The sequence below is a fragment of the Euleptes europaea genome, chromosome 12, assembly GCF_029931775.1.
Source record: "Euleptes europaea isolate rEulEur1 chromosome 12, rEulEur1.hap1, whole genome shotgun sequence".
Lineage (NCBI taxonomy): Eukaryota > Metazoa > Chordata > Lepidosauria > Squamata > Sphaerodactylidae > Euleptes > Euleptes europaea.
In genome coordinates this window covers 48,721,962-48,736,522 of record NC_079323.1, presented here as the reverse complement: position 1 = coordinate 48,736,522, position 14,561 = coordinate 48,721,962, and the positions used below count along the sequence as shown (strand labels likewise).

Genomic DNA, 14,561 nt, shown 5'->3' with positions numbered 1-14,561 from the left:
CAATGGCCGTATCTTGTGGTTTTATGTTCACCAAATTTTATAATGCATGGAAAATGATTCGGCTTCTCTTCATGCCTGACTGTGTGCAAATTATCAAATGATATTTGCCTAGCTGCTAGGATCCGAGTTTATCAACTCCTCCTGCAAAGAAGCAGTTGAACCAGGAGAAAGGAAATCATTACAATGCTCTGTACATTTCTTTATAATTGGGAGTGAATTTCTAGTAACAATAATGATTGTTTTGTCAAATGCATATCCAGAAAACTCAGGGTTCTTAGGCCTCTGGATACCATAGAAAACTGGTGTCTTGGAGGGCCACCAAATAATGCAGATTATACTTCATTCCTTAATAACATGGAGAGGGTTTTGCCATTGTCATCCCACCTTTTCTCCAAGGTACCCTGGGTTTTCCTTATTCCTACTGTTTTTACTCACAGCAACCCTGTGAGGTAGTGGAGGATAAGAAAAAGTGATTGGTCCAAGGTCACCAGTGAGCTTCATGGTAAACAGGGATTTGAACCCTGATATTTGGGATCCTAGTTCAGCTTGAGTGAGTAATTAGTCTACCGAAAGCTGCCTCCCTAAATTGCTTTAAAGTTTTCACATGCAAAATAATTAAGTGCCTGTTCCACAGTAATGGTCATTTATGAATGGGAGTTTTACCTGGGGTTCGAAGCTCGCTCGATCCACACTTTTCTGTTGCAAATCCAAAAATTGCTACGCACCAGCAAAGTCAAATCAGGAAGCATTTGCGTCCCCACTCCTTGAAACACCGCTTTGTAATTGGCTGTAGTGCTTACTGTGAGACAAATGTCCAGTTCCCCTCTCCCCCTGGCAGAAACCCACATGCCGTTTTAAAAACCAATGGAGCTCTTTAAAAGGAACCGGGGGTGGGGGGGGAGAGAGAAACCCAAGTGTTGTTTTAAAACTCATTTTTATGTGACAGTGCCTGCTCAGAAAATAGAACTCTGTGTGAGAGACAAAAAGCAGGAAGCATTTGAGTCCCTGTCATTTGAACCACTGATTTGTAAGTGGTTGTAGTGCTTACTGAGAGAAAAACCTCAGCCCCCACCCCCAGCTCCCCTGTACCACTCTTTGGCTTATGCATGGTGATTTCATCCAGGCTGTCTCTCACTCACGTTCACCCTGGATGTTCTTGGTTGTTCCTTGGAGTTATGCATGAGTTTTCCGTCCATTAGAGATGACCTCACGTCCAGCCCCACTCCAGAGCCATGTGCAATATTTCATATGGTTATGATCCAAATAACTGCAAAAAAACTGGGATTCGATGAAGGCAGTTTCTTTTTGAGTGCTTTGTAATGACCCTGCATGCTTATTTTGAAATTGCATGTTAAGAATGTTGTAGGGTTGCCAACCTCCTGGTGGGGCCTGGAGATACCCTGGAGTTACAACTGATCTCCAGACTACAAAGATTAGTTCCCCTTGAGAAAATGGCTGATTTGGGGGGTGGCCTATATGATATTATAACCCATTGAGGCCCCTCCCCTCCCCAAACCCCACCCTCCCCAGGCTCCACTCCTAAAATCTCCAGGAATTTCCCAAACCAGGGTGAGCAACCCTATAATGTTGGAATACAACTAATATTGTGAATTACTAGTGTCTCTTCACCATTGCAAGGTACAAAATATGTTTTTAAATGTACTAAAATAGTTTTTAAAGCTATTTTTTTAAAGCTAAAAGGTAAGACACTCAGTCCCAAGAGGGTAAAAATTGGCCTCTTCGAAAAGCAAGATCACGAACATGTGCGCAAAGACATGCTGTAAAAATTGTTAGTGTATTTTTCCCCCGTATACAGCATATGACTGTAAATCAAATGATGCCGACGCTACGCTGATACTTTGTTGACAGTAAGCCTGGTCTGGTTCTGGTCAGTGCTCAGGTGGGTTTTGGGAACCCTTTGTACACCTGTTCACGTTTGACAGAAGAAAGGCAGGATGTAAATATAATGAATAAAAACATTTGTAAGGCCATATATAAAACAACAGGATTGTTTTCAGCCACTTACACACTTGAGCTCCATTTGAGGTGAAATGTTTTAGAGGATTTGCACTTGCTGGAAAGGATTGGTGACACACCACCTCTGACTTCAATATACTTTTTCTGTATTTGCTGTGTGCTAACTGCGTACTTATGGGCAATTCGCATGGCAGTTCATTGTGTATAAATCCATTTTAAAAGGCAAGTTGGCTCCAGTGTGTAAACACTTTTGTAGAAAGCAATCTTTATTTACCTGGTGAGGCAAGTGCCATCTAAAATGTGCTCTGTATGATGGAAATATTTTTTCAATTGAAATGATATTATGGATTTTGAATCTACTTCATGCCAACGGTAAATGTTCTCCAGGGACTAGGATAAACAGATCCCAAAAGGATTGACTTTATATACGTTAATTTCATTTCTTAACTCATTAAGTACAGCCCAACAGACTTATCCTGACTTAACACAGGTACAATGAAAGGCATCTCATAGTAGTCTACAACCAGCGAAATATGTAGGGCAAATATCTCTCTCATTGACAGAGTTTTCAAATCCTGCCTTTTTTGCTCTCGTTTTGAAAGATGACTTGTATGCCACTTAAATTATGAGTCTATTCACATTTTGTAGATCTTCCTCCACCACCAGACCCACCCCCTGGTCAGGGTTTAAGGCAACAGATAGGCCCTGGCCAACGTGGCGGTTCGACAGAGAGAAAAGGAAGCTCTCTAGAACGACAACACACATCCAGCATAGAGGAAACAAAGAGCTCTTTGGATCGTCAAGCTAGAACATCCCTAGAGTGGCAGCGGCAAACCCAGGAATGGATAAGCTCCACAGAACTCCAAGGCCAGCAAAAACAAGCATTCGGATCAGGTGTGTTGCTGCACCTCTCAAAGCAGCTTTAGGCAGTTTCTTAAGTCTATTCTCTTTAAAGATCCCCTAACAATGGCGAAGGTCATGCCTTACCTCAGAACAGTCAAAAGACTGCTATTGAAGTTTGACCTTCAGTGTTCGCTCCTGCAATGGTGAAGCTTTTGAATACCACTAAACTACTAAAATTCTAAATGCATGCCTTTGGGGGTTGATAATATTTGCTATGTGCAGCAGAGGGAAAATGTTTTCAACATCTTATTGCTTCGTGAAGAGCACATACATATGAAACACACAATGGTTATGCTTTTTTATTTACTGGAATGGCATTTTTACATGCATAAGGACCAAATAATCTTACTTTCCACCTATATTAACAGTGTTTTAATCAATGTATTCTTATATGGATTAGGTTCTCTTGAATAAGCTCTGGGTCAAGCTGCTTTCATTTTGGATTTGCTGGTTTGTTTGTTTTTAACACAGAACTCCTCATTGGTAAACTCACAGCACAATCCTTTGCATGTATACTCAAAAGTAAATCCCACTGAGTTCAATGGGACTTACTCCCTAGGAAGTGTACTTAGGAATGCAGCCTACGAGCGTTATTTCTGTTGATTTCATGGATATTACAAAACACAGTATGCTGGATTTCACTGAAGATGCATTGTTGCCGCTTTCTCAAATTCCATTTGCTGTATTGATTTCGAATATCAATATCAGATCCTTTACACAATAATATCCTGTAATCATATCACTTTGCCAAAGGAATTATATTATGCATAGAAATAACGACAATTGGAACATTAATGTAGAATGTGGGCATGTGCACTTCTTTGTTTCACCTTGCACGCTTTTTCTGTTTGCTTGCAGAAAAAGCTGATAATCAACCATTAAGAGTAAGACTCTTGAAACAGCACTCTAAGAAAAGTAATTTATCTATTTGAAAATTACCACTGGAGAAATGTTATCATGTGAAACATATAAATTCTGTATATTCAGCAAAACTTCAGCCATGTGGGCAACTGATAAATAGCTTATTATCCTTATTTATATGGTATGGTTACAGGCCTTCCAATAAGTACACTCACCAAAAAATTATTCAAAAATTGGTATTCATTCTGTTTATTCTAATAATTACTTTTCATCAGTGAAGTACTGAGGGGCATGAATTGAATCTAAACATCAGTGGAAGGAGTACAGATGGTTACTGTCTCCATCTGTGCTCGTGCATTCCCTCCTGATCCCTTCCCAGGGTCACAGGACCCACATGGAGAGGCTGTAGTGGGGAGGGAGAGAGCACAAAATTGCCGTTCTTGCATCTTTCATTGTTGGAGCTGTGCTATCAGAAGAGTAAGAAGATGATTTCACTCCCTTGACCCTCCACATTGCAGGCCCTCAACCAACACAGCTATTACTGTAGCCTGTCATGTGATCCTGGAAATCTGTTTTTCCAGGATTGGCAGGGCCTGCCATGGGGATGGACGTAAGACAAAATGTGGACTTCTTCTGGTGTTAATTAGGAACCACCCCACCTTTTTTTGAAATTTTCTGTTTTTCATCCTATCCTCTGTAAATCCAGTCATATGGAACCAACTTGAATTGTCAATGAAGAATTTTATATTAGTCCTTTTTTGAATTATGCAGTAGAAGAATGCTGACTAAATATAGAGTAGATGTGGTGATCTTCAAGCCTCCTAAACATGGGCCATGCAGATTCATGATATTTCAGTGCCTAGGGCAGAAAAGTCAGATAGTGTTCCAAACAAACAGAATTTTATTTGTTCAGATGTTCCAAGCACCTCTTAGTACAATAGAACCAGATGATTTTTACAGCCATCAATGGCTACACTACAATCAAGAGATAATTAAGCATTTAAAGTACTATTAATTTTAATGATAGATTTAATATCGCCAGTAGAATCAATAGGAGTTAAAAGTACTGAAATTTGTTGAATGTACCTCTTGTTTTCCAAGGGACCACGTAGACCTCTCTTCATAGACAGTGAATGTGACCCTCTCACAAGCAAGTCTCAAGGACAAAACATAGTTCTGAAGAAATATTTCTATAAACAATATAAGCCCGATAATGTGATTTCCCATGTGCTTGATACCGCTCAGATAACGCCAGGAAGCTAATTAAATTAGCCGATTCTATAGTTTTTAATCTTAATTGATTGAAGTAATGTTATCATGATTTAAATGAAATAAAATAGAGAAACATTTCTGCAAGCTTAAAGGAAATGATCTTAGTCTTATTGTTCTGAAAATTGTATATGTATCTATTTAATTAAGCAATCTATGATTCTTCATGTTTTTCCATAATGAATCTTGATTTTATAATTAATATACACCAATTTATAAACTTAGATGAAAACATGATTACATTTAGGTTTGAATATGCAAACACATAATGGTTGCCTACTAATCTAATTCAGCTTCCATATTTTAGTGGCAAGAATAAAATATAAACAAATTCAGTGTTTTCTGCCTATGACAAGGTAGCGAAAGGCACAACAGATGCCAATATGTATATGCATTAGCATAAGAAGAAGTGTTTGGGCATGGCTTCCATAGCTAGCTGAATCTTCTAGCTGAGCTGTTAGCCGTCGGGGACAGCGGGGAGGAGACACCGCTGCAGCGGGGAGGAGGCACCTCCTAATCCGTTTCCCCTGGGCGCCAAAAGCTCAAAAAAGCCTTTTAAAGGCTTTTAAAATTTTAAATGCAGCTTTTCGCCCCGTCGAGAACAGTGAAAAGCAGGCTCAGCACTGCTGTTCTTGCCACCGGCGTGCTGGGCTGAAAGGGGAAAGGGAGCTGCCTGAACGCAGCTCCTCCCCCCAGCATGACCCGGGAATGTCCCCAGGGATGCTGGAACACCCCCCGGAATGCCAGCATGAGACTTTATGCCCGTGGGATGCTGACGGAAGGCCCCGTCAGCATCCCAGGGTGGTGCTGCCATGGCCGTGATGGGAGAATGGCGTCTGAGCCTCCCCGCCAGTGTTGGGGCCACTTATGGCAGCGTAAGTAGCCTGGACACTGGCGTGGGAGGCTCCAACGCCGGTGCAGCCCCTTCCTGGCCTCCTGAGGACTTTTGTCCTCAGAAGTCAGAAATGCTCTGTTAGTAGCTCAAAAGGTCCAAAATCCAGTGAACCCGTTGTTGTCTTAGCCGTGAATAAAACAATGGTACATGTTACATTTCAGTTTGCCAACCTTAGGCAAACCACACTTGTGTTTTTAACATAAAGACCTAGCTCTTTTTCTCTCTTATACTCAGTGTAGAAAGGGGTATTTTCACTAGTAGCCAGGAATGTGTACTTATGATTCCAGTATCATATATGTTAGTATTTATAAGAATACTATCTTTGTTCAAGTTATTGCCATGACCCTTGCCCAGCAAGATTCATTGTGAACGATTCCTGAATTCTTGCAGTGATTGTGTATTCTCCCCACGCACACACAACCACTGCAAGAATTCAGGAATCGTTCACAATGAATCCTGCTGGGCAAGGTTCATGGCAATAACTTGAACAAAGATAGTATTCTTATAAATACTAGCAAATATGATACTGCAATCATAAGTACATATTTCTGGCTACTAGTGAAAATACCCCTTTCTACACTGAAGACAGAATCAAGTGTGTGAAAGCTAGGACTCAGAGCATGTCAAACTTCATTGTGTGTTGGTTTTTAAATAGCATCCTTAAGAGAAGTTCTCTTAATTCAGCGTTACCTAATTTCTTCCTGAAATACAACAATCCATTTATTTTCTTTTTTTTAGGAATTTGGACTAGATTTTGTGTGCAATCCTAAAGGGGGGAGGGGCAGAGCCTGGTTCAGGCAGCTCCCTTTCCCCTTTCAGCCCAGCACGCCGGTGGCAAGAACAGCAGGAAATGGCATGACCTCTTCGCTGGCATCTGAGCTACCTGCGCTGTGCAAACTGGCATGAACACCAGTGTAGGGTGACTTACTCCGGTCCCCCTGCATGCTGGCGGTAGTGCGGTACTCGGGCACTGGCTCTGCCTCCCACTGGCGTTGTCCCGGTGTATCTCCCCACACCGGCATCCTGGGAGTCATTCCTGGGGCGTTCCTGGGGGCGGAGCTGCCTTCAGGCAGCTTCCTAATATTTGATTGGCTGTGCAGATTTTTTAAAATGTTGCTTTGGCAGTAGCTGCCACCACAGCATAAGGTTCTATGCTGTGTCACTGAAGTTGAGCCATGGCAATTATTTTGTGGCTGGTTCTGCCTCCTGCACCCTCCATTTTATGGAAGCCATTTTGTGGCTGCACCTACCATTCCATGTCAGAATTCCAAATGTGCCCAGAGGCTCAAAAAGGTTGGGTACCATTGCTCTGGTCTATTGATTTCAATGAGTTTAGACTGGAAGAGCTCTTCATAGGATTGCTTATTGGACTGCTAATGAATTTAATTTTAGCTATCTCGTTAATATGTCTATATTAGTTCTCCCATTTTGAGGACAAGAGGAACAAAGGTTTTTCTCTCAGACTTTAATAATAATGTTGTTGTGGGCATATATGTACTGATTTTCAGTTTTCCAGTTAGTACGTAAAAGTGTCAACATTTCCAGATTTTTGTAGTAGCTTCCTCATTTTGAACTATTCATATACCTAGTTCCAGTTTTCAAGGTAGTATGGAATTATCCTAGTAATTTTTGCTATCCAACAAGTCAGTCATTCAGTCCCAAGCATTTTTATATATGCACATATAAATCATTTTTGCATTCTTTCCATTTGTGTTCACAGAAGAGGCACTGGTGCCATATAGCAAGCCTAGCTTCCCATCCCCAGGTGGTCACAGCTCTTCAGGTACAGCATCTTCGAAAGGATCAACTGGACCCAGGAAAGGCGAGGTCATGCGAGGCAGTCACCAACGCAATGCCAGTGACCTTCTTGATGTAGGATATATGGGATCAAACAGTCAAGGACAGTTTCCTGGTGAATTATGTAAGCCTCTTTGAGATGCAATACTAAATGTCAAAAGAACTAACTTTGATATTTCTACAACAAATTCGTACCTTTCTATTCTGCCAGGGACTATACAGATAGTACCACTAGTCTTTAATGTATACCATGCTTTTGTTCACTAGTCATGAGTTTAAAGGTTTGTGTGCTAATCTACATGGAAACCTGCTATATTCTTCAAGTCCTGAGTAGTCCAGGGATAGGGCCACATGGTTTAATTTCCTTTGGAAGAAGAAGCAGAAAACAGATGGTGTATTTCATATCTTATTATTTTATATTCTAATAGAAAATTTGGCCAAATATTTGGATACTTAAATCTAGTGCCTGGAGCTGTGAATGAACAAGACAGATCTTTCTGCAAACCTGAAAAGGGCCCCAGAATTGCAGAAAAATATGAAATCTAAAAACAATACATGGAGGGGGGCATTTAAAAACCCAAAAATGATAAAAGGAATGCCTGTAGCTTTAAGCAAAAGATTCCCTCCGTGGCTGTTGCTAGGCAACCACAGCATTCCAAGGCTTGGTTTTGTCAGTAAAAGTGGGGGAGGGGGCAGAACCTGTTCCAGGACTATTTTGGCCATTGAGGGAAGACTCATTGGGACCAGGCCTGATTAGGGTTGCTAGCTCCAGGTTGGGAAATTCCTGGAGATTTTGGGGTGAAGTTTGAGGAGGGCAGGGTTTGGGGAGAGGCCTTAGCCGGATATAGTACCATAAAGTCCACCCTCCAATGCAGCCGTTTTCACCAGGGGGGCAGATCTCTGTCATCTGGAGTTCAGTTGTAATTCTGGGAGACCTCTAGGTCCCACTTGGAGGTTGTACTTATGATTCCCTAGGCCTGGCAGCAACCTCTGGGTGACTTGATACCACCTGACTTGAATGACTCTACTAGGCCTGGCTGCTTGCTACTGCTCAGCAGGAGCCACCTTAAGAAAGCCAGTGTGGTCCACCAGTTAGAGCTTCAGAATAGGGTCCAGAATACCCAAGCTCAAATCCCCATCTTCCTGTGGAATCTCACTGGGTGATTTTGGGCCAGTCACATACTTTCAGCCTAACCTACCTCACAGGGTGGTTGTGTGGATAAAAAGGAAAAGATAATAATGTAAGTTGCTTTGGTCCCCACTGTGGAGAAAGGTGGGGTATAAATGAAGTAAAGAAATAATAAATATAGCTGAGGATGGGAAGCTGATAAAAGGAAGGTCAATGGATGGCTGATAAGGAGAAAATGAAGCAGGGAAAGGGGAGAGAATATGGAGGCTGCCAGGAGGGCAGAAAGAGGAAATAGTGCGTGGAGAAGGAGAGAGGGAAAAGTGAGGTGCTACCCCATGCCCTTGAGGGTTTCCCACGATGCAAGTGGGCTTGGCCCAGTGGCTGGCACCACACAACTGAGCCAGAGTTTTCCTAGGTAGAGGCTGCCAGGGGGAGGAGAGAAGGAAAGCTGAAGACAGAGGTGCAGATAAAGGTAGGTTGGCAATTGGGTGGGAGGGAGATAGGGTTGCCAACTCCAGGTTAGAAAATACCAGGAGTTGTGAGGGGTGGAGCCTGGGGAGGGTGGGGTTTGAGGAGGGGAGAGAACCTCAGAGAGGTACAATGCCATAGACACCACCCTCCAAAGCAGCCATTTCCTCCAGGGGAACTAGAGTCGCCAGCCTCCAAGTGAGGGCTGGAATCACTGGGAATTACAAATGCTCTCCAGATGACAGAGATCAGTTCCCTTGGATAGAATGGTTGGTTTGGATGATGGATGATGGATGCTTTCACATCCCAACTTGATCCAACATGCTGGATCAGGTTCATAGGTGCCTTCATTTTCTCCCTTAAAGGTCAAAGGTTTGTTCCCAGGGGCAGAGCAAATGCCATTTTTTTTCTCTTGCAATGGACTTCATGCAGCATCAGCTGTAAAGGGCATCCCACGTACAATAGATGCAGGAATTCATGAGATCAATAGCTGTAACACCCTTAGCTAGATGTCATATGCACCTAATGCAACTGGTTGAGTCAGTCTTCAAACCAACAGTACACATCCACTCTGCCACTTGGTATATCCCACACTCTGTTCTGCTTTCTCTGAGGGGGTGGATAGTTCCAAGCCCTTTTGTTCTAAAGGCAACAGAGCTTACATTAACCATGGATGCCCCCATATGGTAATGGGGTACCTGTTGCACTCTTCAGCCAGCTCTGGTCCACAGTTGATTCTGCTTTGTACACTAATGTATTGGAGCTACTAGTAACTTACAAAGCACTCAGAGAGTTTTACTCTGTCCTGAAAACGGTAACCGCAATATATTCAGTCTACAAACAAGGGGGCACTGGATCAATGCCTTTGGGTCTCCTTGCTTGCAGGATTTGGGACAAATATAGTCAGTGAAAAACAGACATAATTCCTGCTGCAGGGGATCAAAATATGCTGGTAGATTCCCTGAGCAGGTGCTCATGTGGTCCCTCAAACAATAGGCACTCTGTCTTCACACAGAGCAGATACTCTTGTGTAGTCATGGTCATTTGAGCATTGAACTCCATGTTCCCTCCCTACAGCAGAGGGAGTGCAGAATGATGATTCTGGGACCTACTCTTTCAGGACTGGAACCAGATTCTTCACCCAGACATATGCAATTAGGATTTGACTGCTTGGAAGATATACACCAAAGTTGTTTGACCAACCTCTGCCACATTTTACTGAATGTTTAAAAAGTGTCATCCAGATGCTCATTCATATCCAAGAGGAAACAGTTCCTAAGCTGTGTGGCATCTGCAAGATTGAACCAAACATTGTACTCTGTTTCTTCTAGATTGGAATATCTGATTTATCTGCATCCTTAAGGGTTGGGGGTTTCTTCTTGGACAGGACAGTTTAAAACTCTTGCTGCCAATTGGCCACTGAGATTAGGGCAGTCCATTTTTTTCAACTGAAGGATTAGAATCTACTGGATTCATGTGATTTGGCTATAGCATTTACAGTTGTTCTGTCTCATCTTATGAAATGCCCATTTGAACCACTAGTGACATGTAGTCTACAACTACAGTCTGAATTAATTCCTAATTGCCATCAACAGTACGAGAAGGGGAAGTGAACTTTTTGTTCTTGAGCTGACTCACATCTGCAGTTCCATCCTGACAAACTCATCATTTGTCCTGATGTTGGCTTTCATTTAACCATGGCGTATGCCTTCCACCTTAACCAAGGTCTATTCAGCCCATTTATTTTCAGAATCCCACTTAAGATGCAGAGCAAGCACTACGTTTTTTGGTTGTATGCCAAGTTTTCACTTTCTGCATTGACGGAACAGCTTCATTCAGGAAAGATCCTCATTTCCCCCTGTATTATGAAGATCACAATAAAGGGGAGAAATGCCTTGGTAGCGTCTAAGTCAGTGAATCTCAAACTCAATTGTACTCTGCTATGAACTGGATTACCATGAACAGTCCTACTCCACTAGAGCTGTTACAGAATCTACAGCTTTTTACAAAAGGATTACGACATTCTCACTGGTTCAGGGCACCACACATTTGAGCTTCTTCGGAGGGACACGGCATTTGGCAGGGTGCTTCTCAAGACCTTATTTGCAGGACTTCACCTGTTCCCAATCTCAAGGGAGGTCAGGTTGATAATAATGTCTCCTCAGTGTGATGCACATAGACCACGAAGAAGAAATTTGCATTGCTTATTTGTAACTGGTGTTCTTTGAGTGTTCATCTGTGCACTCATGCAATCCACCCTCCTTTCCAGCAACAGGTAACCTTTTCCCCCTACTGCATCATTTGGGAATAACTGAGTGGGAAGTCATGGCTCCACCCATTTAGGGACCATGAAAGAACAGGTGGAGCAAATTCTGAAAATCTTTTTTGGCTTCACTCTTGAAATTTCTAAGAGAGACTCTGCACAGGCTTGCGTTATCATTAGTATAACTGTTCAGACAGTCATTCAAAAACACCAGTTACAGGTAAGCCATCTGTTCTTACTTGGTTTATTTGATTATGGTATTGGCTTTCAGGTTTGATGCCACGGGCAGTGGTAGTCAGGGACAAAACTGAAAAGTAAAATGAGCCATCATCTCAGGTAGACTATGATAACACTATACTTTATTTACAGTAACCATTTGTGCAGAATTATAATAATTTTTCATGATCTATTTTATCATATTTAATATTTGCATTTAATATTTAATATGTGTATTTCTTAAAACATATTCATATTCTTTCTCTTTGTTTCAACAGAGTAGTTGAATACGGACATCTCAAGCTGCTCTCCAGGGCCACCAAGGTCTGAACTCATGGAAGTGATGATACTAAACAGTGCAATGAACATTTTCTTTATTTATGTACTTACTATTAAAAGAACTGTAAATGCAATGTAAAGACACACACAGCCACACATATCCCACAAATACTCTACCTGTGTTCTTCTCTTTACTACACCTTCCACCTTAATCTATTTCTTATCAAGCATATAAAAAAAGAAATGAAATCACCCTCCAGGAAGAAATGGATTTCCCTTGTACATAATTTCTTTTTATTGCATTGCTATGCAAGCTCACCTTTTTAGCTATGTTCATATTATTGTCTGTTCTTATTGGTCTGTTGTACTATATGTGAATTAATAGGCTGTGGTGCCATATAATAACTTTTAATTGTGTAACTTTTTATGTTTAACGTTTGCACTGCAATTTTTTTTTGTTGGTGATAAGAACAAAACCCTTACTCCTCGTGACATGAAGAAGAAAAGGACTGAATGTGAAAGGAGTCTATGTACTGTAAGCTATGTTGGATAATGATGGATGTAATGAATTATGTTAGGTGGTTTTCCATTTGGATGTAGATTTAGGAAGATGACTTGCAAAACTGATGTTGGCAAAGACTTATTGGGGCATGGGAGATGGAATGCTATCTGAAATAATAAGCAACATGTTGCTTTTACCATTTTAAAAAGGGGTCAAATGATGGAAGTGTGAGTTTCAAGACCAGACTAGATCTAGGAGAGCCTCTTCTCAGTATCTGTTTTTATTTGCTCAACACAGTTGAACTTGCTTCAAAGGAAAGAAGTTAAGGTGTTTCACTAAAGCTGTTTTTTATATGTATTACAGTTTGAAAAGAATACTATATGATTGAGTCGCTATCTTCCCCACTCCTCCAGGAAACACAAACCATATGAGCTAGAGGAATAACTAGCAAAGTTAAAGATGCAATTTATGACTGAGATATATCCAAGCTGCTTCCAAAAAAGTTAGACTATTTTAGTTCATCTTTCCAATACATGTACAGTACAATGGAAGGTGTGGAGCTGCATCACTTGAAATTCACGGCATAATTGTTTTTATGCAGGCTAAGATTTTTTTTGTATTGTATTATCTGAAATTGTCACACATTGACAATTAGTTTGTATGGAAACCTTGGGTTACAATGTTTGAAAAGAAAGCAATGATAAATTTATGCTTAATTTGAAGTTACTATGTCTTTTAGCAATGCAGTACGTTATTGGAAACTCAACAGAAAAACAACCCATCTTTGACCTATTTTTGATGAGTACATTTCAAGCCTCTTCTTATGAAAACATGATGCATGTTGATACACTTTTTGAATAAACCAAACTCTCTGTAAGTGGACATTAACAAAAGCATCCTGTCTCATCATTAGTTCTCATGACTTCCTCCAGCTTCTCTACAGTATTTTAGTTCTCTGTTGGAAATACTGTACATGAAATTCCAATGCATTAAAATTTTTATTTGAAGTTTACATCAAAGAGTTTACTTCATTCAGTCACGTCATTGTTACAAGCTTGCATTCAAACACATCTCAAGTAGACTCTGTCCATGTTGATTTATATTTTGCCTTGGCACTCACTCTGCTGTTAACTGAAGCACACATTTCGATAAGCATATAAATCTGCTGAACATGTTTTGCTTTTTATTGCATTACATCAGGATTCTTGATAAGACAGAGCATTGTCATGACCAGTTTTAAGTCAGCACTGTCAAATGTCAAATTATCTTATTTACCTATGATCAGGGCGGTGGTGAGCCAAAAAAAATAATGATGCAAGGACAATTTATTTTTTTGGGTGTGTATGTGACCAAGGAATTTTATGTAATTTTTCTGCTTACTTAAATGCTGGATACAGTTAAAGCCATTATTTTGTAAATGTATAGAAATGTTCAACAAATGTATAAAATGGACTTTTCTTTCTTTCTGGAATTTATTGAAAATAAGCAACATATTCCAGCAATAGTAATGTGTGCACAAAAAACGTTCTTTGTGTACATATCTATGTAATGCGGACACCATAAATTGCTGCTAAAGGGGAGAAATTCCCATACCTCAGCAATTTTCTTGAGTGAAGGGCATAGCTGTGTATGGGTCTGAATATAGTCTTGGTACCCATCTAACAGCAGGTTGATGCTATGAGAAGCTTCTGTATGTGTTCTGTGTCGGCACCTACAAGCTATGAGTTAGTAGTAAACATCGGGGGAAGGGACATGAGTCAGTCTGAGACTGACCCCTACCCCCATCCTGAGTATCTGATGATAGATGCTCTGAGGGGCTACGGATCTGCAGTTGGGGGGTCAGGGTAGGGAAATATCAATCCTGAGTCAAGTGTAGGTCCCGCTTTCTGTAAGCTCCATCTCACTCAGATGAAGTTTTGCTCTCCAGTCAGGATTGTACAGCATTAAGCAGCCTCAGTTTTTGCTGTGCTGTATGACAGTTTTATACAGGTGGATTCACATG

At 41.0% G+C, this 14,561-nt stretch overlaps 1 protein-coding gene across 2 annotated transcripts in view; it reads left to right on the top strand.

The window, feature by feature from the left end:
* Positions 1-12,737, top strand: part of ROBO2 (roundabout guidance receptor 2) — a 504,839-nt gene extending 492,102 nt beyond the window's left edge. Inside the window, exons 25-27 of one of the 2 annotated variants that reach the window (XM_056858915.1) lie at positions 2,626-2,871; positions 7,626-7,826; positions 12,057-12,737. In XM_056858915.1, coding sequence (XP_056714893.1) covers positions 2,626-2,871; positions 7,626-7,826; positions 12,057-12,058 — 449 coding nt within the window. In that variant the 3' untranslated portion in view covers positions 12,059-12,737. The remainder of the gene's footprint in view (positions 1-2,625; positions 2,872-7,625; positions 7,827-12,056) is intronic. The other variant, XM_056858916.1, reaches the window with a different exon arrangement.
* Positions 12,738-14,561: the final 1,824 nt, after the last annotated feature.